At 45.3% G+C, this 25,363-nt stretch overlaps 1 protein-coding gene across 18 annotated transcripts in view; it reads left to right on the plus strand.

Annotated features, from left to right (window-relative positions):
- PTPRT (protein tyrosine phosphatase receptor type T) overlaps positions 1-25,363 on the plus strand; it is a 617,797-nt gene that overhangs the window by 583,184 nt on the left and 9,250 nt on the right. For all 18 annotated transcript variants that reach the window (XR_013987409.1, XM_081009187.1, XM_081009202.1 and 15 more), the window contains 8 exons: positions 1,456-1,610; positions 4,965-5,100; positions 6,605-6,754; positions 10,329-10,502; positions 13,808-13,939; positions 15,437-15,562; positions 18,210-18,373; positions 24,144-24,279. Coding sequence is in view for 17 of the 18 variants with exons in the window: in XM_081009187.1 (XP_080865313.1) it covers positions 1,456-1,610; positions 4,965-5,100; positions 6,605-6,754; positions 10,329-10,502; positions 13,808-13,939; positions 15,437-15,562; positions 18,210-18,373; positions 24,144-24,279 (1,173 nt within the window). In the remaining variant the exon portion in view is untranslated. The remainder of the gene's footprint in view (positions 1-1,455; positions 1,611-4,964; positions 5,101-6,604; positions 6,755-10,328; positions 10,503-13,807; positions 13,940-15,436; positions 15,563-18,209; positions 18,374-24,143; positions 24,280-25,363) is intronic.

A 25,363-nucleotide genomic window follows, 5' to 3' on the forward strand; every position in this document is an offset into this window, starting at 1 on the left:
GCATGTGTGGTGTCACTACATACGACGCATGTGTCGTACGTAGCACGCCACACATGCACCCTACATAGCGATGCCCTGCCCCGGATGTCATGACGCCTTCGTTCGCCCCGGATTCTACCTTCCAGAATCAGAGGCAGCATACCAGTTGCTAGATGGCACAAGCTGGCACAACAGTTTTGCCCTTGCATCCTGCTTGTGGGTTTCCCACTGGCCTCTGGTGGGGCCACTGTGGGGAAATAGAACGCTAATCTACATAGGCCTTTAATCAGACAAGGGTCTACTTATTTCTTAAGCATTGTTCCTTTATGATCAGAATGGTGATGGTTAACTTTTATTTGTATATCTCAGAGAGATATAACCTCCTCTCAGATTTAGAAAATGTATACGTTTAGGCTTGAGTCCAATGCAGCGCTAAGTAACCATCCCTTTTCTGCAAGGATTTATGCTTACGCAACAAGCCTTTCACTTCTCTCCCACACCTCTAATATGTTATGGGAGTTTCCCCAGCCATTTTGAAGCAGATTTGGAGAGGACACAGGACACATGCAGAGAGAGGAGAGGAGAAGCCATGTTGCACGAGTGTATACATTTGCACTGATGCGACAGTTACTTAGTGCTGCATTAGATATTAGCCACCCGCTTTGTTCATTTTATACATTTCAATTAATTCAAGACAATAATATATTTTAGAAGCACAAGTACACACCAAAGAGCAGAAGAGAAACTTAAAAACAGAATTAAATTAGTGAAAACATTAAAAGAGTAGATAAAAAGGAAGACCACTGCCATTTTCACTATGTTAGGATTTTCTGAATTGTTATTCCTCATTTCACTTCTGTTATTAATTGGGAATGTAGCCTAACTGAATATGGTTCCCCATTGAAAGGCAGGGAGGCCTGGCATAATTGTGTACCATTTCTACTTTGGAAGGAGTCAGATCCTTTCATAGTCTGTTTTTTAAAAAATATCCAGCTTGCTGTTGGGTAGGTTGCCAGGCCTTTTCTCACTATGGCATAAATGTTCTCCATTCAAAGCTTGGACCAGCTTTCAACATATTTCTGCATGCAAAGGCTTAATCAGCTTGCTAGTGTTCATCTTGTTCCCCACACAAAGCCCTGATTGGACTCGGGCTATTGTGTATCCTTTCCTCTTCTGTGAAATTAACTGTTCAACATCTCCTGCTAAAATGAATCCATCATAACTGGTTGGAAACCTGTCGTTGTCTTAGAGCCATCAAAGTGGCTTTTTCAGTTTTTCTCCTCTACCATGAAAAGCTCTGTATACAAAGTATATATGAAATGTTTTTGGGTGGAATTGGGTTTAAAATGTGACACCATTGTAAAGAAGTGGCTGGTTGGGGTGGGTGGGAAGGGTAGATGGCAGAGAATTGATGGTGGTGGTGATGATGATACTACTATTACAGAAAAAACACTTGTTTTTTTGTATCCTTCTTAGAAAGGCTACCATGAGATCCGAGAGATCCGCCAATTCCATTTCACCAGCTGGCCAGACCATGGGGTTCCTTGTTATGCCACTGGCCTCTTGGGCTTTGTTCGACAAGTGAAGTTCCTCAATCCACCAGAGGCGGGGCCTATTGTTGTGCACTGCAGGTATGCCTTTAATTCTCTCCCTCACTTCTTTTCATCCATTTTCCTCCTGGTTGTGCTCATTCCCTTGGCCCAGAAGGCACTCCACCACCTTGCCCTAGGGGGTCATGGGAATGAATATTGTGCAGCCCAAATCCCTGCTTTATAACAGGATCCTCCCCCCAAATTTGCTTCATGCATTAGCCTACTGCAGGTTAACCCCTATTAGGTAAGTGTGTCACAACCAAATGGGAGAGATGTGTGCTGTCACACAGAAGATGGAACAAGCTTGTTTTCTCCTGCTCTTGGAGGGTAAGACCCAAACTAATGGATTCAAGTTAACAGAATGGAGATTCCAACTAAACATCAGGAAGAACTTTCTGACGGTAAGAGTGGAATGGACACTTTCAGAAGGTGGTGGACTCTCCTACCTTGGAGGTTTTTAAAGTAGAAGTTGGGTGGCCATCTGTCATGGATGATTTAGTTGCAATTCCTGGACTAGATGACCCTCAGGGTCACTTCCAACTCTACAATTCTGTGATTTTGTGGTAGCCCCCTGCCTGAGGTGGTTGCTTCAGCCTTCCACATTGGTGGACCATCCTTGATTGCGCTACACATTTCTGAAGTCTTCCACTTGGAGGCTGGGTGGTGGAACTTACCCATAATAAGCTGCAAAGTTTAAAATAGGCATCTTTCCTTCGCAACAGTTATTTTAGAGGGGGACAACTTTTTTTTCTTTTCAGCGCAAGGGATGTGTTTCCTCATGGGCAACCTTTTGGGGTCTATATGCTTGTGGTGAGTGGGGCCAGGGACAAATGTGGCAGAGCCAGAGGCAGAAGTGGGTGGAGCAATGGATGTAAATCTTCCCTCTGTATGCAAGATCGTTCCAGCCATACAAGACCCAGATTTATCTTCACACACACATTTCTCCGTCCTCATAAGCAAATGGCATTACCACAAGTTCAACAACACATTGCAGCCAGGCGAAACTCTCAAGGAGTGCACACAGTAAAGCCAAGAAGGAGGGTGGATGGCATGGAGAAAGTCTCAAGGGCTGGAATGAACGGTCTGATGGGTCATATTATTTCCCCAGGCCTGATGTTCCTCAACCCTATTTTAAAGCATGTCGATAGCTAGCTGCTGGTTCAGGTCATGCCCCTAGTGGCACTGATGAACCTGAACATTTGATTCCTTTTCTTTTTAATTTTAGTGATCAAATGACATTCCCTCCTTTTAAAAATTTAAATGACTAGCCCAAAGTAGTAATTACTAAATTTTCCCTAATGCTTCCTTGGACAGTATTACTGTCATTCAGTATTTATGAAGTGCAGGGTTCCTCTAAATATAGAAATCTTACAGCTATTTGTTATAATTTTGAATTGCAGGAAGAGAGTTAACGTTAGGGAAGGGCCATTTATTCACTAAGATTATTCATATTATTCCTTCCTAGCTGTCGATTGATCTGGGCCATTGATTCATTGCCATTAATGTTTCTCTGCTTTGCCCATACTTCCTGCATCTGAAATTTCTCATGCCTTTAGGAAAAAGAGAAAGACTTTCTAGTTTCTTCTGTTCTTTACAGATTGGGAGAAGGGAGATCTGTGATAAGGCTTGTATTTACAGCCTAAACATTTGTTCATCCAAACCTGAGCTTTTGTGCCTGGGACAAGTAGCTGGTAGATGTTACTGGGACCTGTTGATGGTCCTGTGGATCAATGAAGGGTAGAGGTGGTGGCTGAGGGGTACAGCAGTCACCACTGTGGAAATGTGTGGTTGCTAGCAAACTTTTCTTTTCCTGGAATGAATAGTCAATCAGCCACTGAGTGCTTGCCCAGTATTGACTGAGGTGCAGCCACCACCACCTCCCAGCTACTACTGTTGCCACTTGCCAGCACTGATTGTCCCATAACAGCAGCCAGCGAATCCTATGAGTGGCCTTCTTCACCAGCCAGTAATAAGTAGCTACTTCAGCACCACTTCACTTCAGCACCATATTCAAGGCTCTGTCTCAAAATCTGGTTTTCAGAAGCTCGTGTCTTGAATACTGGAATTAATATCAGATAGAGCATCCTGGGTAATGGCAGATCACATCACCCTCATCACAAAAAGGCAAACTACCAGAGAGCCAGAATCCTTACAATATGTTGGTGCACTGCATGTCTTCAGATGATAGGTTTCTACATTTCAGTTAGAAGTTTTAGAAATTCCTCCCCACAGCGGGGAAGAAACAAATGCCTGCGAATACAAAATTAGCATTTTGGGGGAAAAGGTCTAGATCAGCAGTTCTCAACCTGTGGGTCCCTGGATGTTGTTGGACTACAAGTCCCATCATCCCTGAGCTCTGGCCTTGATAGCTAAGGGTGATGGGAGTTGTAGTTCAACAACATCTGGGGACCCACAGGTTGAGAAAGACTGCTCTAGCCCATATTGGCTGTGAATCCTGAAAGACCTGCACCCTACCTTGCAGGCCTTTTTATACCTGGCCTGGGAGGATGGGGCCCTGACTGACTCCAGCTACAAAAGCCAAGGCTGCTGAACAGAGTCTTGGGCTGGGGTGCTGGTTGGGGAGGGGGGGTTGTTGAGGGGAAGGTTGTTGCTGTTTTGCTGTTTGATTTTTGATGTTTTAAAATACATTTTTAATTGATATCTATCGACTGGTTTTATTATCTTTTGCATGTTGTAATCCACCTTCAGTATACTATATAAAAGTGAGGCAATATTTAAACAAATAAATAAGTGCAAACATTACTGGACAGTCTTAATACCCCAGATACTTAGAACGGTGAGATGCTTGCTTTGAAACTTCTTGCTACCAGGTCTGGATATCCACCTGTATGATCTGAATAATTTCCATAGGCCAAAGATTAGAAGGAAACCACTAAGCATTGTCCAAATGTGTCTGTCTTGGAGAAAATAGAAGTTTGCTTTTAAAAAATGAAAAGCTGAAGAAAGACCCCTTTGAAATCTGACTTCAGAGTCTATCTCTCTCTCTCTCTGCTTGTCAACAGAAATGAGTTCCACACCTGCTGTTCCAAGCTGTTCAACATACATATGTGTTTTTGTTTTTAATTTAGTGTATTGCAGATAGTATGACTTGCTATCTTGGGTCTTCTTTTCCCTTTTGGTATTTTCTCCATTCTTTCTTTTAATATATCTCTGCTCCATACCTTTTCCTGAAGTTTTCTAGCCTTGCCGTCCCCAGAGAACTGGAGTGGCACTGCAGTGCTGTCCAGACCTTCAGGGCGAAGAGGGACTAATGAAGGAAGACAGCTGAATTTACAACGCTCATTCCCACCACCACCACTGAATGCTCTGCCTTTTCACAGTCCATTGATCTGGTCCCTGTTTCTCTCCCCCCCCCCCCCACCTCTCCTTCAGTGCTGGTGCTGGGAGGACAGGGTGCTTTATTGCCATTGACATCATGCTTGACATGGCAGAGAACGAAGGTGTGGTGGACATATTTAACTGTGTGCGGGAGCTGCGATCCCAGAGGGTCAACTTGGTGCAGACGGAGGTAGGTGTAAGGATGCATTTTCTTGCCTGTCAGCTTGTTTCCAAGAAACAGCTCCACACTACCAGATGGCTGTAGCCTATATAATGGAAGAAAAGGCAAACATGTGAGCGTATCTAGTATGCCTGCGAAGCCTGGTCAACTAATCCCTTGGTGCAATTTGTGGAATTATGTTGAAGGGTTTGCAAAGTGCCCCTAATTAGTGGGCCAGCAGATATAATCTATTAAATTTATATCCTGTGCCCTTCCTCTGGAAGGAGCCCAGGGTGGCAATAATCTATATTTATTTTTAATACAAGTACCTAAAAAAGCACAGGCTGCTGGCTCTATCTGAGAAAAGGCATTTCATGCACACGTACAAGGAAATGTCTCATAATCTAGTGCCTGAATATGACATGCACATGCATCATTGAAAAACAAAGTCTGCTTTCATCACTGGAATCACACAGCGTAATTTGTAACGCACAAGCTAACATTAAACATCTATCATTAGCTTCCAAATCCATCTCACAAAGCTGCTGCTATTAAACCCACCAGTTTCCATTAACTGAAACACAGTCTGAACTATATCCAGCCTCTTTAAATTTCCCCAGCAATCATTCAATTCAAATCTACTTTTTAGCTGGGAAAATCTGAGGTGGCCATAGTCTTTGTTTTGCATTCAGCACCTGTAATCCAGGCAACTTCAAAATGAGAGATTTGACAAGATCATCATCACAAGTTCGTATACATTATGTTCATCCCACCACTCACTAGAACCGGATGTCTTAAGTATTGGGTTACTTCACACATTACACCTCTTAGCCATACACATATTTTATATTTATACATCAAATGTAAGAGATTATTTTGACAAACAAGTTTTTGCAAACATATCACAATGCAGACATGCGGATCAAGGGTCAGCATCCTGTTGAACGTAAATATGGTGGCAAACCTGGGTTTGTCTCCACTGACATAAGTAGTGAAATGGCCCTTTTAGAAAAAGCAGTTATGTTCTCAGAACAATCAATAATTAAAAACCAGGTAAAATATTTCATAGGTAGAATATGTCGCCGAATAAAAGTCTATGTCCACTTGTACGCCTTTGCTTAAGCATGTACACCAGGAATTGTAGTTACATGTTGTAGAATGTAAATTGCCATATGCATGAATGGTGCTATAGAAATAATTAACTGGGATCAGTTTTAATGCTGGAGATGGATTAAGATCCAGGCAAAACTTTGCCTATCATTCCACCTGCCCAAATACTTTTTAAAATGTATCTGTTGCCCATGTTTTAACATGTGTTTGCCTTGGCATTGGGTTTGCTTTTATCCAGGAGGGGAAAACACACACACACAGTGATAAAATGCAAGCACTTCCCACTCCAGTTGGATGGTAGGAGTGTTTTGTTGACCCGAGAACTCTGAGAGGGAATGTTGAGCATTTCATTATTAAAGTAGGATGTGTAAGATTGATCCTGAGGAGACTGACAATGATCAATGTACAACTTTTTACTGCGTAGGAACAGTATGTCTTCGTTCATGATGCCATTTTAGAAGCATGCCTTTGTGGCAACACAGCCATCCCTGTTTGTGAATTCAGATCCATATACTACAACATCAGCAGACTGGATCCGCAGACGAATTCCAGCCAGATTAAAGATGAATTCCAGGTAAAATAAAAATAAAAATGCAGACCTTGTATTTTGTCAGTCATGGAATAGGTGATGACTGGCATGTCTCAAATTATAACAGGGTGCCAAGGATGCTCGCATGTATATTGTCAAAATGTCCACATTTGTCACCTCCCGTGTATTAGATACAAAAGAGAGTGTACATAGCTCACAATGGTATATAGTCAGATTATAGATTTTCCCTCCCTTCTGGGAATGTGGAAGCACCATTTATAATAAAAACACATGGTTCAGTAATGGAAACCAAAAGAGGGTCAGGCTGAAAAGACAGTGGCTATTGGGAGGGACCCGTTGCATGGATATGTAAGTATGAACAAGTATGTTCATGTATGGGGAGTGGGGGAGAAATTTGAATCAATTCACATTGGAAGGCAAACCTACCTAGTTCACACTTTATGAAATGCTACCATCTTCCAAATTCACACTTTGAATTTTGAAAGTCATCCTTCAAAATTTGTACTTTTCTGAATTTTGCATTGCAGTTTTCCAAGCAAGTGAAGTGTACAAAAATTAATTTACAAGAGTAAAGTATACAAAAAGTGCATAAACAACTGGAAATAACATTCCAAATTGTTAAGGGTATATGAGTATATTAGAAGAAATGCACACCAGAATACTCGTTCTTACTTTTACTTCTACATAACCACAGGCTGTCCTCACACACCTGATGTTATGGGACTGGGCTCCCAGTCAGTATGTGTTTAAGCCAGGCATAAATTAACTACTGAGGTGAGTTTCTTGGTTTGCAGTTTTGTTTGTGTAGCAGATGTCTGTGCATCAGATTGCATTATTTCTCTCCATTTGCAAGACTGCTGAAAAGTTACAGTTCCATGAATCGAAGAAAAGGTGATCAACGGGTACCACAACTTCTGCTGCAGATATTTAGTGCTTACACGAAGGAAACATTTAGGTTGAATGGACGCTTTCGCTAATGTTTGCCTGGGGCTGTGAAACAAAAATGTAACCATTTCTCTCACAGCAGTGAACAAAATGTTCTGCTTCCATTCACCAAATTGTTTGTAAATTGGTTTATGTTACAAAGCTCACCTTGCTTCATCTGAAAATGGCCATTATGAAGCTAGAAGATGGACTTTCTCCCTTTGAAGTATGCCCCAATCTCATTAGCATTTTGTTTACAGCTTTTCTGTTTGTTTCTTCGCAGAGAATCGAAAGGTCATATATCTCTTCCAAAACACTGCTTTACACAAAATAAAAGTGCACTTTTAACCAATAGATTCCATCAGTTTGCTGCTGCCCACTTTTGAACAGGGTCTGGTGGGAAACATCAGCGATTTTGCTGTTTGGCTGAACAACATTAAGATGCCCTAATTTAAGTTTCACAATCCTGCTTCAGTACCATCTCCAATATGCACAAGAGGTGCATTCCATATATTATTTGTGTAGAATGTTGCAAGCGGTTATGAAGATCTGGTTTTAGGGAAATGTAATATGCACCCCATAAGTTACTACAGCGCCCCACTCATCTTCTCTGATTCAGAAAAATAAACACCTTCCTGGCTCTTTGAAAACTGCAAAACCAGTATTCAAAGCACCAAGAAGGTAGACAAGCATCTATCTCCCAGTGAGATATTCTCAATGTATTTGCCACAAGGAAAGCAGTTGGACTGTGTAAGAAGTTGCCACCAGGTAAATGGTTGGAGGCTTGCTAGTGGGGGATGTCGAGACCCTATCGGGAATGTGGTGGTGTCAGACCTTTGAAATTAAGAGCACCAGCAGAGCCATGTTGGATCAGGTCAAAGGCCCATCTAGTCCAGCATCCTGTTCTCACCGTGGCCAACCAGATGCCAATGGGAAGCCCGAAAGGAGGACTTGAGCACATCAGGAGCTCAGGTCCTGGTTAAGGGCTAGATCAAATCTACAGATCTGGGCTCTGGCACCTTCTTTATATAAATGATGAATGGGCTGGATCTCACTGTGAAACTCCTCTGTAGTCACTATGCAATGTACACATTGAAAAAGTGGCTGTCATACATAAAACTAGAGTAGATTCTGATTTATGATCACTCTATGTATCTGAATGACACCCAGAGGCCTTAGTTGGTACCATGACTTTAGTTTGCTGATCTGTATAAAAAAGATTTAGTTTCCAGCTCCTGCCTCTTAAATAAACCCTATGTGCATTAACTGAATGGCTGCAGGGATGGAGAGAAGAGACCAGGGTGACATTAAAAGGTGCAGGTTTGCTTGTTTTTACAGCTAACTGCATGATCTGGAGCTGTGGGCATGCTTGAGTGTTGGTTTATCAAGATTAGTGGGAAAGAGACATTGATGAATCACTAAGAGGCCAAATGTCTAGCCCTTCTCATGATGCAGCTCATCATGTGCATCCGGGCAAAGGAGTGTCATTACAAGGAATTTTAGGTTCTACTTTGTGCCAGACAGTTGCCTGAGAGAACTCCATCAAAAGGATTTAGCGCTGCAGGAGAGCATTCTGGCCTAAATAATTTTTTGGGGTGGCTCTAGTTATCTATAGCATGCATCAATTCCCACTGAGATCACAGATTTGAGCATCACACATGGCTTTGACAGTTTGAAGTCTTTTTATTCGAGTTCTGATTTTAATGTTTGGAATACCATGGATCTATGTGAAATAATAAATGAGTGTTATTCAGTGTGGTGTTGGTTCAATCAATTTAATAGCTACGTAGGAAAAACTGGTTGAGCTTCCAACCTTAATATGCTTTCTTAGATGAACCGTAATGATTTTACAAGTTTAAAGGCATGAACAAAGGCTCTGAGTGCACCCATTTTTAGCAAAAGCTGATATAATCGAAAGATACACAGTACCTTCTGGTTTGCATTTGACTGAGAATACAGAGAATACAGAAGTTAAAACATCATATTAATATGTCACTATGATACAGAATACTGCTGAGTAATATTCCTTGATTTAGCTCTTTAAACAGGAAGAAATGAAACCACCCAATAACATATGAAGTGTAGCTGGAGTACAATGTAATAATAAATATGAACATTTAAAGCTGAACTTTAGTCAAGATGGGCAGATTTCACCTATCACAAGCTTGGAAGCTTCAGTGACTCTTGCATGGTATGGACATTATCTGGTCTTACTGTTAGCATAGATATCCAAAATAGCCACAAGTAAGGTGATATCAGAGATGACTTGCACCATTATGTTTTATGTGTTGTCACTTGGTCATATTTTTCATGCTCTTTGGCTGCTCAAATACCTTATTGGGTTCCTGCAGAAAAGAATATTAGACAGATACATTGTCTGAAATATTAAAAATAGTCTCAAAACAAGTGTTCTGTTTTCATTTAAACCTGTAGTTTTCAGCACTCTGCAAGCACTGGGGAAGTTTCAAACCTGAATTATGAAGGAAGGTGATTCTATCCCCCCTCACCCCAATGTAGCAGTATGAGTTCCAGCCTTGCATGTTGAGAAGATTTATGAGTTCAGTCTGGCTGCTGTCAGATAGATTGGCAAAAGAGAACGCTTGCATTTTATGTGTAAAATCACATCTTTTTATGTTAAACACTAATCAGCTCCTGTGTCTTCCCTTGCCTACAGACCCTTAATATAGTAACGCCTCGAGTACGGCCAGAAGATTGCAGCATTGGACTCTTGCCAAGGAACCATGACAAGAATCGCTGCATGGATGTACTCCCCTTGGATCGGTGCCTCCCCTTCCTTATCTCCGTTGATGGGGAATCAAGTAACTACATTAACGCTGCACTCATGGATGTAAGCAAACCTCACTCTGAGGTCACGTTTTCTTCTGTATAGATAATTAGAAAATGGGCAGCTCTAGCTAAATACTGTCTGCCTGTTACAGTGGTATGTTTAGTAGGATAATTTCTCACAATAATGCTGACAAGTTTTCCATAATGATTTTTAAAAATATGAAAGCTGCATGGTGGCACATCTCATTGTCTGAGTTTGCTCTTACTGTCTGCTGTGATACAGCCCAGGCACAGGTTTCCTACCACAGTGAGAATTAAGCAACAGCAAAATCTCTGTAAGAGAGGGCAGTGCTTGTCCCAAGAAGACTAGGAGAAGGCATCAGGCTGTCATTTTCTTAGAAATGAATCAAAGGGTTGCAGCTCAGGGGTAGAGAATGTGCTTGGCACATGAAAGGTTTCAGACTTAATCCCTGGAATCTTCAGTTAAGGTGTGCGAGGACCTTGGCTTGAGACCATGGCTAACAGTACCGAGAAATGTAGCCCATACTGATTAATGGTCTGCCTCCATATAATGCAGCTTCTTCTGAGAATAGAATCATTCAACTGTATGATTCTGCAATGTGGGAATCTCAACTAAAGCTTCCATGGCAGATGGCCATCCAACCTCTGCTTAAAAACCTCCAAGGAAGGAGAGTCCACCATCTCCCAGGGGAGACGGTTCCACTGTTGGAAAGTTAGAAAATTATTTCTGATGTTTCGTCAGAATCTCCTTTGTTGTAACATGAATCCTCTCTTCCTATGGATGGTCATTCCTAAGAGCAGTCTCCACTGCAAAGTGGCTGCAGAAATATCCCCCCATAATTGGGAAGGGGGCACTTGTGTGTGTCTTCCTTGCAAGCACTCTCATATATTTTTCCTTTAGGATGTGTTTTTATCTTCCAATTGATTTTGTTGTTATTTCCTAAACTGAGTGTCAATGGAAATGAACCACAAGCATACTGGTCCCGCAAACCTGTCTGCTTATTCCTTTTCCATTGTCTATTATGTGCTCAGTTCAGGCTATCGTTGTTGTGAGAACCTCTGCTGTACAATCAAACGTTTGCATCTCTTACCAGAAAAAAAAGGCTTAAGATACATTCAGACACAGTATGTAGTCTTGTCAAAGTGATTCAGAGGCACTGTGATAGTGGGTACATATCCGTTATCTCACAGCCGAGTGAGCAAAGGCCTTTACTGCTTCACTAAGCAGAAGCTGTTTTCTGCACAACCCGTCTGTGTCTAACTCTGAGTTGTGCTGCTGCCAGCAATGAAACCGCTGTATTTTTCACATTTACAGAGATTGGACAGTGATCATTTCCACTATGAAGCTGAGATCATCCTCATGTCTTACAAACCCCTTCTGATCTTTCACCACCTGCCCTTATTACAGATTGGAATTTTTAAAAAGTGTTTATTGACTAATAATCAGTAGTGACCTGTGAGGGGGTAGAGGTGTGGCAGGCAGAATAGGCCACCATTTTTGGACAGGAATTGAGGGGAAGGGAATGCAATACAGACACACACATAAGGGCCTGGTGTCCTTAACTGTGGTTCAGATCTATGTCTGCGTCAACATTAACAGTGGTTAATTGTTTCCCAGATGTGCTTCTACCCTGCATTTGAACCAAAATTGGTTTCAAATGCTGAGTTAGAGGCATTTCATAGTTGGGATGAACTATGGTTAATAGTGCAGGCATAATATCAAACCATGGCTAATGGGAAATTGTATAATGGAAGCAATAGAAACAAAGGGGGAGAGAGCAAAGATCAAGAAAGCAGGCAGTATTGTGGCCCATTCCCAATCTCTTAATGTTTGGCATTACATCAGCACTAGTCCTGATCCACGTTGGTCTGATCTCTATTTTTGAGTAGGAACAGAAGGTTATGTATCCCCCAATTACACTGGCCAATTGTTTCAAGGAGTTAAATGTCTGCTTTTTAGACTGATCCCTTATGCTAATCCACGTGCACTCCACAGATGTTTAGAAGGGATTGTTTACTCACTTAAACCGTAAGCCAAAGTCAAAATACAATAATGCTTTACATATGTAATCTCTTTTCATGCCAGAATTTTCTTATACTTTAAAGGACAGACGAAGCACAGGAATTTTGTAAATCCACGTGATGGCAAAGGCATTGTCAATTGCAGACTCTGGGCATGGTGGGTAGGCTAATCAGAACAAATAATGGGTAGCGCTTCACAGTTCTGTAGAAGAAGGAATATTGTCAGGTGCAGTTTGTCAAGTGTAGTGTTTCAGGCAGGAGGCAAATTGCACACACCCAAACTCCTTCTTCTACATAGCTATTAAAGGTACTTATGATATGTCCATAATCTTCAGAATACAAAGTGGTGGGGTTTTGTTGTTGTTGTTAAAAAAGAAATAAAATTAATTGCTCAAAATGGTGAAGAAAAAATGTCAAGCCTTCAGCAAATGTGCAAATAGGATGGAGGGGGAATTTAATCAGTTCACAATTATGGGCAAACTTACTGAATTTCCCCTTTCCAAAGCAATGCATGAACTGAAAAAACAGCCATTCTTTGCAATTTACACTTCTCTGAATTTTGCAAAGCAGTTCTCTAAGCCAGGTAATGTGTGAAATTTGCATTTTACTAGGGCAAAGTGCATAAAATTGCATATATTAGTGAACAAAGCGTATAAACATTCATTGTTGAAGAGAAAAATACAAAGATGTGCATGTTATTGCATACAAATGCATATATTAGGAGAAATTTGCACTGGACCTGATTCTTTTTCTTTTCTTCATAAAGCAGCCTTCGCAAACGGCATCACAAACTGGTTTTGGAACTGTGTGGAATTGAAAGAGTAGCCTTTGTTACAACACAGGGCTGAATTGTTAAATGAAAAGAAGTAAACAACTCCTGTTGTGTGTGTGGGCAGCTGTAGCAGATGCCCATTTTGCAAGCCTGCTTAGATCTTCATATTCCGGCCACTCTGCTTTCGATGTCTTTAGGAAAAGGGAAGTCCTTCTTCCAGCTGTCCCCTTCAGTCATTTCCTCAAATTATCGTCATTATTTTGCTGAGTCTTGACACATAAATAATTCATAAGGGATAATCCTTGTTCTTATGGCACTTCTCTAATGAAATGTCTTCATTGGGATCCCATTACAAAGGCTTCATTCATTCAATGTGCAGCGATAACAAGGAGTGTGAGGTGCGATTTGTATAATCTGGTTACATGGCTTCGTTTGCCTGCCCACAGCCTCCTGGGTTTAATATTCTTCTGAAATCAATGGTGATTGATTTTCCCCACTAACATTAATCCCTTCTTTTTCTTTCTCTCCCTCCCCGCCAACTCTCTTGTCAGAGCCACAAGCAACCTGCTGCCTTTATAGTTACCCAGCATCCTTTACCCAACACAGTAGCAGATTTTTGGAGGCTGGTGTTTGATTACAACTGCTCCTCTATTGTGATGCTGAACGAAATGGATGCTGCACAAGTAGGTAGTTTCTTTGGGGGGGGGGGAGTTGTGAGTTCCTACAGACCAGGCATCTTCCACCAGTCTTTTCTCGGCTAATTACTCTGAACAAAACAATTATATGCATCCAAACTGATTTCTAGAAAACTTATTTATTTCAAAGCAGTTGCTTCTCAGGTAATCTTCAGATCAGAGATAAGCCTTGGCAGTCATGGGCTCCTCCCAGATTTCTTTGGACAATTATGCTGATCTTTGTTGCAGTGAGGGGAGAGATTCTCACATGCTGAGACTGCCATATCTGGGGTTGGCTCAAGACTTCAGGCAGTATACTACCAATCTGTCACATCAGCACAAGGATTTCTGCTTGGCAATGAAACATTCCCCTTCATCTTCTCATGCAGGCCCTGCACCATCTCCAAATCTGATCCGGAGGGTTGAGGGGGGACCCCTAGAACTGATTAAAAGGATGTACAGGGGGACGGAGGTAGCAGAAATTCTTGTGCTGATGGAACATTTGCCTTAGTGCTATGTTGGATTCCACCTTTGATTTCTACCATGGCAGTCATGAGGCTGTCTCATCACAACATGTCATTGGCCTACAACATGTAGCAAGGCACACACTCAATTTGGTTTACTCTGTCTTGAAGGGTCCTGTTGAAGTGATGTACCCCCAGAGGCTAATGGATTCTGAAGGATTCCAAGGGGCTCTAGCGAATTTTCATATTGATTCAGCTGATGCTCCCTACTGAAACTTTGGCACTCTGAGGAATGTAGGGACCACTCTGGATGCACTCTCAATCCCAAATTCAATCTTCAGGCTTCAGAGGAGAGTCTAGCTGCTGCTTGAAGCACCATTTAGACCCCTTTCTTGCATAGACAGAAAGAAAGGAAAGGGAGATACCTTGGCCATTTCATGTTTACCGTTAAGTGCACTCCTGAAAATTTCTTAGGATCACTCCCACGTTAAAAAAAAAAAAAAAGGCAGTGATATGCCCCCTCACACCATGTTCATGGATGACATAGTTCCACAAAAATATGGAAGGAAAATTTTTTCTTTGCCTTATGTGTGAGACACTGTTGAAAGCTTTATCTGAAAAAAAACACTTCTGGCTTCATCCAACAAGAGTAAGCTACAAGGCATGAATCAGTTTGCTGGATGCCTTTGCCTTACGAAGTTCTGGGTTCTGAACAGCATGGAGAGGAGAAATGTTATCAAGCATCTGCTCTTGATGGGTTTTCAAATTCCCATGCATGCAACATCCTCTAAGAAATTATTGGTTTGGCCAATTCTGATGATTGCCAATTTTATCTTGGGAGTCAGGAGGCTGAATACAGGCTCCCCCCATATTCTATATTCCTTATGTTATATGTAGATGGCAAATCATGTTAAAGGTTTCACTATTATAACTGGCTATTTTCTCATTGGATGTAATGGGTTTTAGTGTAAAAGCTGGTATGTTGCGTTTTCCTCCATTCTAATTTTGGTTTGTTGTGTGCTTCCCTTTTCTCTCTGAGCAGCTCTGCATGCAGTACTGGCCAGAGAAGACATCCTGTTGTTATGGGCCAATCCAAGTGGAATTCGTTTCTGCTGATATTGATGAGGACATCATCAATAGGATATTCCGGATCTGCAACATGGCAAGGGTAAAAAGATACAATCCCTGGTTCAAATACTGGCATTTAGTCTGGGGTTGGTCTCCTGGACAACTCCATTAGATCAGTAAGCTTTAAGTATACAGAGGTCTGGCTGCAAAGTTCTAATACACAGGAATAGACTTATACCAAGTCAGATAATTGAGTGGCAGTGGCGCTCCAAGGTTTCAGGTGGGGGGTATTCCCAGCCCTCCCTGGAGAGGTCAGGGGTTGAACCTGGGACCTGAGTTACGGCCCTTCCCCAAGTTGCTTCTTTCCCACTCAGGTGGGCTTCTACCACAGGCTTTGTGAGCTCTCTCTTCCTCTCTACTCCCTACTCCCCACACCGAACCTCAGCTTCTACTTCTTATGGTTGAGGGCTCCCTGTCTAGCTCCCTAGCAGTTGTGGTCTCTTGTCATTCCACAGCTTGAGTTATCTTTAAAATACTATTCACACTATAGCTGCAGCATATCTCCTTCTGCCTCCAGTTCTGTTTCCCTGGAGACTACACCTCCTTCCAGTTGTCCTTGAATTCCCCTGATTGCCCTTGATCTTGGAGGAGCTACGCTGGGCAGATCCTGCAGCAAGGAAGTGGGCAGGAAGGCAGGATGGGCAGTGCTAGTGGGAGGCAAGTGCCTTCCCAAATCAGGAGTTCATGCCCGCAACCTTCCCCAATTGCTGGACTCCTGTCATTAACAAACCTGGTCCCCCCCATCCCCCCCCACCCCACCGAGGTCTTACCATGTAAGACACAACTTATCCACCTAGAAATATACTTTGCCCCTTTTGTTCTCCCCCCCCCAATTAATTTCCATTGCCATCACTGGATGGATCCAGGATCTGCCATAGGGATGGTTAGGGAAAGGATCTGAGTCAAATTCAGCTTCCACATTTTCAAAGAATTTAATGTTGCTTTTTAGCACTCAGACATTTATTAGTACAGAAGGGTCATTTGAGGTAAAACTTTTTTGCCATTTCCCAACGGCAGGAACTTGCATACCTCCCCCACATATTACTAGCATGTCCCTACACACTCTTCTGTCTCTAGATGTGACCCATTCCTGGCAAATGTCTGATCCCTCTAACCTGTTACCTATCCTTATCCTGGAGCCTGAAGATGAAAGGGAAACCGAGTGCTTACAAACTATGATTCTCTGAAAAGTCTCATGAAATCTTGTACTGCCAATGGCAAAGATTACATTGATGTTCACCATCCGTCAGAGTAATTTGTCCCATGCAATTAAGTACCAACTCTCTATTGATTGCTTGTCTGTTAAGAAGGTGGTCATAGTGGGCCTCGGGGAGAAAAAAAGACATACCTTTTTTGTCAGCTACTGTATAAATCAGATACTAATTCCAAGAACTAGCTTTCTGCAAATGTTTGCTCATGACATTCAGGAGAGGAAATTATTGATCCTGTTAGCTACCAGCCATCCCTTCCATGATCTAAACCAGCAGTTTTCAACCAGTGTGCCATGGCACCCCAGGGTGCCTTGAACAACACTGGCCTCCTTCTCACCCCCCTTTTTTAAATAACATTTTATTAATTTTCCAAAAATAACAAAAACATCATCAAAAAAGATTTAAACCATAATTTTGCTTGACTTCCCTCCACTCCCCCTCTTGTTTAGGGGTACTCTCATTTTCCTACTCATATTGAAATACTGCCCCTCAATGAGGCCACACTTACGATTCACAAAATGTTTAGGGGTATGTGTTCCCCTGCGTCCCCCCAGAAAAAAAGCACAGGGTGAGAGGCTGCCAGCTCTGCGGGCAAGGGGAGACATAACTGGGTTTCTGAGCCCCACAGGGGTGCCACAGAAAGAATGCAGTTGGTCAAGCGAGCTGTGGACTAAAAAAGGTTGAAAACCTCTGTTCTAAACTGTGGATGAGGAACCTGTGGAAATTCAGGCACTGCTGGACTACAAATTCCCATGAGCCCCAGCCCTGTTTGCCAGGAATGATGGGAGTTTAGTGATATACACACCATACATTTAAAACACATTTATGTCACCTTAGCAGTCATGGTTTCCCTCAAAGAATCCTGCAAACTGTATTTTATCCCTCACAAAGCTATAATTCCCAGCACCCTTACCAAACTACAGTTCCAAGGATTCCTTGGGGGGGGGGACCATGACTGTTAAAATAACAAGAGTATTTGACATGTATGGTGTGGATGTGACCCTGGAATCCAATATCTGCAGAACCACAGGTTCCCCACACCTAGTATAGATCCATCTCATTCCATGTGTCTCCAGACAGTGATTACAAGAGGTCTGATTTGCCTTGTCTTGACATGGCACCTCCAGCCTCATTTCCTCAAGCAGGAAAAATAAGCAAGTAAAAATGAGCAAACCTTGCATCAGTTCATCTAACATAACTGAATACCTTCCTGTTCTCATTGTTTACTTTCCTGATGTGCCAATATGAATAAACTTCTTTGGGGAACCTTCCCTGCAAGTGAAAACAGCCTGAAGTTGCTTCCATTGGTCTCCTTTTACAGTGGGCAGTAGGAGTGGGAAGTAGGAAGCCTCTTTCTTACAATGGGATACAGAGGAGGACTCTCAGAAGACCAGAACATGGACTTCTGAGAGTACATAAAAGGTTTCATACAAGTCCTTCACACAGTCCAACCAAGATGTATTTCTTTTCTTTTAGCCCCAGGATGGGTACCGTATTGTCCAGCATTTGCAGTACATTGGTTGGCCAGCATATAGAGACATACCTCCTTCCAAGCGCTCCCTCTTGAAGGTGGTCAGGAGGCTGGAGAAGTGGCAGGAGCAGTATGATGGGCGAGATGGGAGAACTGTGGTCCATTGCCTGTAAGTAGTTTGCCTTTGTTTTCTGTGCTAAATATTGGTTACAAAGCAGAAAAGCAGGGAAGCACTGCTGATGAACTGAGCCTTCAGGTTTGCTGCTTTGATGGAACACCATACCCTGCATTTGTACATGTGTATGCCATAGTGCTGCTGATCCAAATGCCTGCTGAGCAGAATTGCATGGAATTGAAGAGCCAGAAAACATCATCTAGTTCAGGGCTGGGACAAGTTGAATAGGCCTTGATCAGCGTCCTGTGGAGGGCTCCTTTGTCCATTGGTAGATCCTGGGGGCTTATCAGGGGAGAGCAGCAAGATCTAGTCACCACTTAAATTTCACAAAGTAACCCCAAGCAAGCAGTGTTCCAGGGCATTGTTGGAAATCTAAAGAGCAGCTAGATCTGGTATGCATCCATGCTGATGAAATGCTAGACAGGAATGTTTTGTTTTTGTTTTTTTATGGCCCTGATCTGCTTAAGTATTGGGCTGCTAAGATCCTTCAAACCAAACACTCCTGATCTTTAAAATAATATTCCAGTCTATCATAGAATACAGCCTGCTCAAACCTTTGGAATATTTGTGTATCCCTCTCAGTTCATGAAGGAGGGAATTGGATCCCATAGTTGGTGTTATGTACTGAGTTGAATAGGATCCAAACTGTAGCAGTCTGATTGGTCCTAGAACAATAGGATCCAAAAGGCAGCAGTCTGATTGGTCCTAGAACAATAGGATTCAGAATGCAGCAGTCTGATTGGTCCTAGAACAATGCAGCAGTATGATTGGTTGGCAGGAACCACCCAATCCTGCTCCAGATAGAAGTGAATCCACAACCTGATTGGCTTACAGTAGAATTCCAGAATTAGCCAATCATGTGCAGCCCATTGTGTAAATAATGTATATAAAGCAGATACTGTGAGGGGACATTCATTCATTCCTCCTCACCACTATGAGCTGAATAAAGAGCAGGAAATCACTGTGCGACTCTGAGTATATTTCACTGGCGACGAGGATGGGATCCCGCTGAGCTGACTGCCACACACAGCACCGCAGCACCGCCAACTGCCGCACCGCTGCCTCGCACCGTGTATCCAGGCTTCAGCTCCGGGGCACAAGGAACTCAGAATGGCAGCCAACAGCAGCTTCTCGCCATTCAACCCAGCATCTGGAGACTGGGAAGCGTACGCCTCCCGTTTCACCTTCCTCCTAGAAGCCAAAGGGGTCACCGACGAAGAAGACGCCAAGAAGAGGGCGATATTCTTCAGCATCTGCGGAGAGGAGACGTTTGAAATCGCCCGGGCTCTCCTTGCGCCTGAAGACGTCGCTACTGTTCCATACAAAACAATAATGGAACAGCTGAAGGGGCACTTTTCGCCGCAGCCCTCAGTGGTGGCTCGTCGAAATGCCTTCTACGCAAAGCGGCAAGCCCCTGGGGAAACCATAACTGGGTTTGTGACCTCTCTCCGCCAAGCCGCCCGGTTCTGCAACTTCTCAGAGCTGGAGAACATGCTTCGTGACCGCCTCGTCGGTGGCCTGAAGGATGAGAAGCTGCAACGGCGCCTCTACGCTAAGAAGGACCTAACGTTCCAGGTCGCTCTGGAGGAGGCCCTGGCAACAGAAGCTGCCGAGAGGTCGACCCAAGAGGCACGGCCGAGCCTGCCATCCCAACCGAGGGTCCACCATGAAGACCTCACCGACGACTCAGGATCCGACAGGGAGGAGGTGCACCGAGTACAGCAGCGCACTCAAGCAGCGCACAGACCACAGCTGCCTCGACGAGAAGGAGGGAACTGCGCAAGCTGCGGGGAGAGTCACGAGAGGAGGACCTGCCGTTTCCGCAACGCAGAGTGCAGGCAGTGCAGAAAATCGGGACACATCGCCCGGGTGTGTCGGGCTCGGCCCACCCGACACCAGGCATCAGATGACCAATCCAAGAGCCCCAGGTCCCGGGGCCCAACGCACCAAGGCAACTCGACGGAGCTCACGGACTTCCAGGTATACCAGTTGCCCCACCCCAACGTAGAGAAAATTTATGTAGAGGTACAGATAGAGGGGGCCCCATGCCGCATGGAGCTTGACACGGGTTCAACTCTATCCATAATCTCGGCAAGGACCTTAAGGAAACTGTGTCCCACTGGGGGTCCCAAACTCAGGCCGGCCCCATTCACCCTCCGGGACTTCCAGAAACGTAAGGTCCCCACAATGGGGGTGGGGACCTTCAGGGTGCAATACCGAGGGCGGACGCGGCAACTGGACTTGCTTGTGGTCAAGGGCCCCTACATTAGCTTACTGGGATTGGCATGGTTTGGACCACTGGGGCTAGCTGTCACCGGGGTGAACCACACTAGCTTACAAGTGGACGTGGACGCCATATGCAAGGAATTTCCAGGGGTTTTCGATGGGAAATTGGGACAGTATACGGCCCCCCCATTGCGCTACAGCTTGACCCCGCAGTACGACCGGTCAGGCTCAAGGCCCGCCGGGTCCCGTTCGCCTTGAAACCCCGTATAGACGAGGAATTGGACCGACTCGTAGAGCAAGGAGTGCTGGAGCCGGTGCCTAATGCTCCCTGGGAAACCCCAATCGTCACACCCGTCAAGCCTAATGGTTCGGTCCGCATCTGCGCAGACTACAAATGTACCATAAACAAGGCCCTCACGGCCCACGCATACCCAGTGCCAGTGGTCAGCCATGTCCTTGCCACCCTGGCTGGGTCGAAAATTTTTGGCAAGCTGGACTTGGCCCAAGCATATCAACAGCTGCCAGTAGATGAGGCCACAGCAGAGGCACAGACGATTGTGACGCACAGAGGAGCGTTCAGGGTAAAGCGGCTGCAATTCGGTGTCAGCGTGGCACCAGGCATATTCCAGAATATAATGGACTCTCTCCTTAAAGGGATTCCTGGCGTCACCCCCTTCTTCGATGATGTGTTGATTGCCGGCCCCACACCAGAGGAGTTTGAGGACCGCCTCCGCACCGTTCTGCACCGTTTCCAGACGGCGGGTCTCAAGGTGAAGCGGGAAAAATGTCTACTAGGAGTGCCTCAGGTGGACTTCCTGGGATTTATGGTGGACGCAGAAGGGGTCCACCCGACTGGGGACAAGGTACGGGCCATTTGTGATGCCCCAGCGCCCAAGAGCAAGACTGAACTTCAGGCCTTCTTGGGACTATTGAACTTTTACCATTCCTTCCTTCCCCACAAGGCGGCGGTAGCGGAGCCCCTACACAGACTCCTGGACAAGCGGGCCCCTTGGGTGTGGGGCCAGCGCCAGGAGGCCGCATTCCAGGCAGTCAAGGACTTGCTTGTCTCAAACTCGGTCTTGGCACACTTCGACGAGAGGCTGCCGGTGGTGCTAGCATGCGACGCCTCACCCTATGGCATTGGAGCTGTCCTGGGGCACCAACTCCCGGATGGAAGAGAGGTACCGGTGGCGTACTTTTCCCAGACACTCAACACAACCGAGCGGAACTACTCGCAAATCGACAAGGAGGGTCTGGCAATCGTAAAGGGAGTAAAAAAATTCCATGATTTCTTGTACGGGCGGCCCTTCACCGTGGTGACTGACCACAAGCCGTTGCTTGGCTTGTTTGCCCCCGAAAAGCAGACCCCCCAAGTGCTGTCTCCTCGCGTCCTCAGGTGGTCAATTTTCCTTGCCAGCTACCAGTATGCACTGATTCACCGACCTGGGAAGGCGATGGGCCATGCGGACGCCCTCAGCAGGCTACCACTACCGGAAACAGGCCCTGACCCAGCACCTGCACAAGAGGTTATGAGCCTGGAGCTGCTTCCCGACCGCCCCATTCAGGCACAAGAAGTTGCACACCATTCCAAGAAAGATAGGGTCATCTCCCGGGTCCTGGACTGGGTGTGGAGGGGATGGCCCAGCAGCAGCCCCGGGCCAGAATTCGCCGGCTACACAACCCGCAAACATGAACTGTCGGCCCACAAGGGGTGCCTGTTATGGGGAAGCAGAGTCGTTGTTCCCCAGCCCCTCTGCAAAAGGGTCCTCACAGCCCTACACGAGACACATCCAGGGGTAGTAAGAATGAAGGCCCTTGCCAGGAGTTATGTGTGGTGGCCGGGGATCGATGGAGAGATAGAGGCCTGGGTCAAACACTGCCAGGCCTGCCAAGAATCCCGCCCAGATCCCCCAAGGGCCCCAGTCCAGTCCTGGGAGTCCGCCCGAGCACCATGGTCACGCCTGCATGTGGATTTCGCTGGCCCCTTTCAGGGGAAAACATTCTTCATAGTGGTGGACTCCTACACCAAATGGCTGGAAGTCGCACTGGTACCGTCCACTTCCACGTCCGCAGCCATCCGGGTACTACGCAGGCTGTTTGCAACCCACGGGCTCCCTGACACTCTCGTCTCAGACAACGGGACTGCATTTACGTCAGGAGAATTCCAAACCTTCACAGCGCAGAACGCCATCCGCCACATCCGTTCGGCGCCGTTCCACCCTGCCACCAATGGCCAAGCAGAACGCATGGTGCGGACCACCAAGGACACCCTTCGCCGCATGACGCAAGGGGACTGGGAGTACCGCCTTGCCACATTCCTTCTAGCACAGCACAGCACCCCCAGCTCAACGACTGGCCGGAGCCCCGCTGAACTACTAATGGGTCGGCGCCTTGCAATCAGATTGGACCGCCTTCACCCCGATAGAGCTCAGGATGAGGTAGTGGTGGGGGAAGGCAGGAACCCCCGGACCTTCGAGGCCCAGGACCCAGTGTACGCAAAGAATTTTGGGGCAGGCCCAGCATGGGTACCCGCCACAATCACCAGGGTCACTGGCCCCGCGTCGTACGAGGTGCTAACGGATGGGGGGCAATGCTGGCGCCGCCACTGCGACCAGATACGGCGACGATTCCCGGGAGAAAACCAGGAGGAGGACAGGTCAGAGGAGTCCCAAGGGAACAGCGGGGCAGTGAGGCCCATAGAGCAGGAGGGGCCAGCAGGAGAGGCAGAATCAGTAAATACAGAGAGGACCCGTGAGGCCGAAAGGACACCGGAACCAGAACCACGACTGAGCGAGCCGGTTGCACCAGACCAAACAGCCGCATCACAGCCAGCATCCTTGGAACACGAGCCAGAACCCGGAGCCCGGACCAGGGAACACCCCAGGCCACAACGCACACGTAGGCCGCCGGCATACCTTGAGGACTATGAATGCGACCTCCCGGGCAGGACTGGAACTTAGAGGGGAGGGGTGTTATGTACTGAGTTGAATAGGATCCAAACTGTAGCAGTCTGATTGGTCCTAGAACAATAGGATCCAAAAGGCAGCAGTCTGATTGGTCCTAGAACAATAGGATTCAGAATGCAGCAGTCTGATTGGTCCTAGAACAATGCAGCAGTATGATTGGTTGGCAGGAACCACCCAATCCTGCTCCAGATAGAAGTGAATCCACAACCTGATTGGCTTACAGTAGAATTCCAGAATTAGCCAATCATGTGCAGCCCATTGTGTAAATAATGTATATAAAGCAGATACTGTGAGGGGACATTCATTCATTCCTCCTCACCACTATGAGCTGAATAAAGAGCAGGAAATCACTGTGCGACTCTGAGTATATTTCAGTTGGTGTCTGCTACTTCCATGGGCAGCTTTGTAAATGCAGTAGGGCACATTGCATGGCAGGATGGGGGGGGGGGAGAGAGAGAGAGAGAGAGAGAGAGAGAGAGAGAGAGAGAGAGAGAGACAAATAAGCCACTCCTCGAAGTCCTCAGCTAATACAAATTCCCCTACTTTCCCCATGTCTTTCCTTATGCACCTAGGAATGGGGGTGGCCGCAGTGGCACCTTCTGTGCAATCTGCAGTGTGTGTGAAATGATCCAGCAGCAGAACATCATTGATGTTTTTCACATAGTGAAAACCCTACGGAACAACAAATCCAACATGGTGGAGACACTGGTAAGTACTGCAGGCTGGGTTAGGGTGTAGGAATGCATCTCTAGTGAGATGCTTACACAATGGGCCAGTTTTTAATTAAATTCTGTGGGTGGAATTCAACATCAGGCTAAGGAGAACCGTTCCATCAGCCACCACAAGCATTTGTGTTTGCAAGATGAAATGCGCTACCCTCCTGCCCCCTGCACAGTGAGTTCTCCTGAATCTTCTGAGCAGATCTGGGGAGAACCAGAGTAGGTCCCATTATGCTAGCGGGATTCAACATGCTGGCTTCTGCTAGCGCAAGAACTTAGTTGAATTTGGCCCTACGCTTCAGCTCGGATGCTTTGTGTTTTTGGAGCGATTGCCAATTAATTTGATTCACTTCCACCTCACCCTTCATTGTTGAGGCACTAGGCACCAACTTAAACTGGGGTGCCACCACACAGAAGACCCTCTAGTGTTAATGCATAACATACCATTTCTGTCTGTGGAACATTGAGAAGGGATCTCAAAGGCCTCTTATGTTGGCCTTTGGAGGAATACAAGTGAAGGTTCAAGTAACAAAGAGACACAAGTATTAGAAATGAATAGTGCTGGGTATGCATTATCTTGGCCACATTTCATTCTGGATATTGAAAGATAAAAAATTTTCCCCTGAAAATAAACAAATGTTATCACCCCCACTGCCACCCAGCTTCACTTGGTTGTGACTGTCTTCATCAGTTTCAATAGACATCAGACAGCTAACAAGGAGCTTTAAAAGCTTTATGTTTCCTACATGTGCACACATAACTCCTCCCAATAAGTTGCAAGCCATAAATATTTGTGCTATAATTTAAAGCCCTTTTAGAATTACATGTCAACATGCATAGCCCATTGGAACTAGTGTGCCCCCCTACTAGTTTGCAAACGTTAAGGAAATAATTATGTTATTTACTGCATTGTTTTTGATGTTTAACCTCTACTGAAATTAATCATGCCACCGCATTCCCAGCCTCAGAACCTGATTTCTGGTGGTACCTGATGACCTCATGAGACCTCAGAGATGCTTTCCGAGGTCTTGCGAGACCTCAGAAGTTGCATGCAGGCCTTGCGGTGTGGGTGC

Source organism: Podarcis pityusensis (assembly GCF_964106645.2).
Source record: "Podarcis pityusensis genome assembly, chromosome: 6".
Classification (NCBI taxonomy): Eukaryota; Metazoa; Chordata; class Lepidosauria; order Squamata; family Lacertidae; genus Podarcis; species Podarcis pityusensis.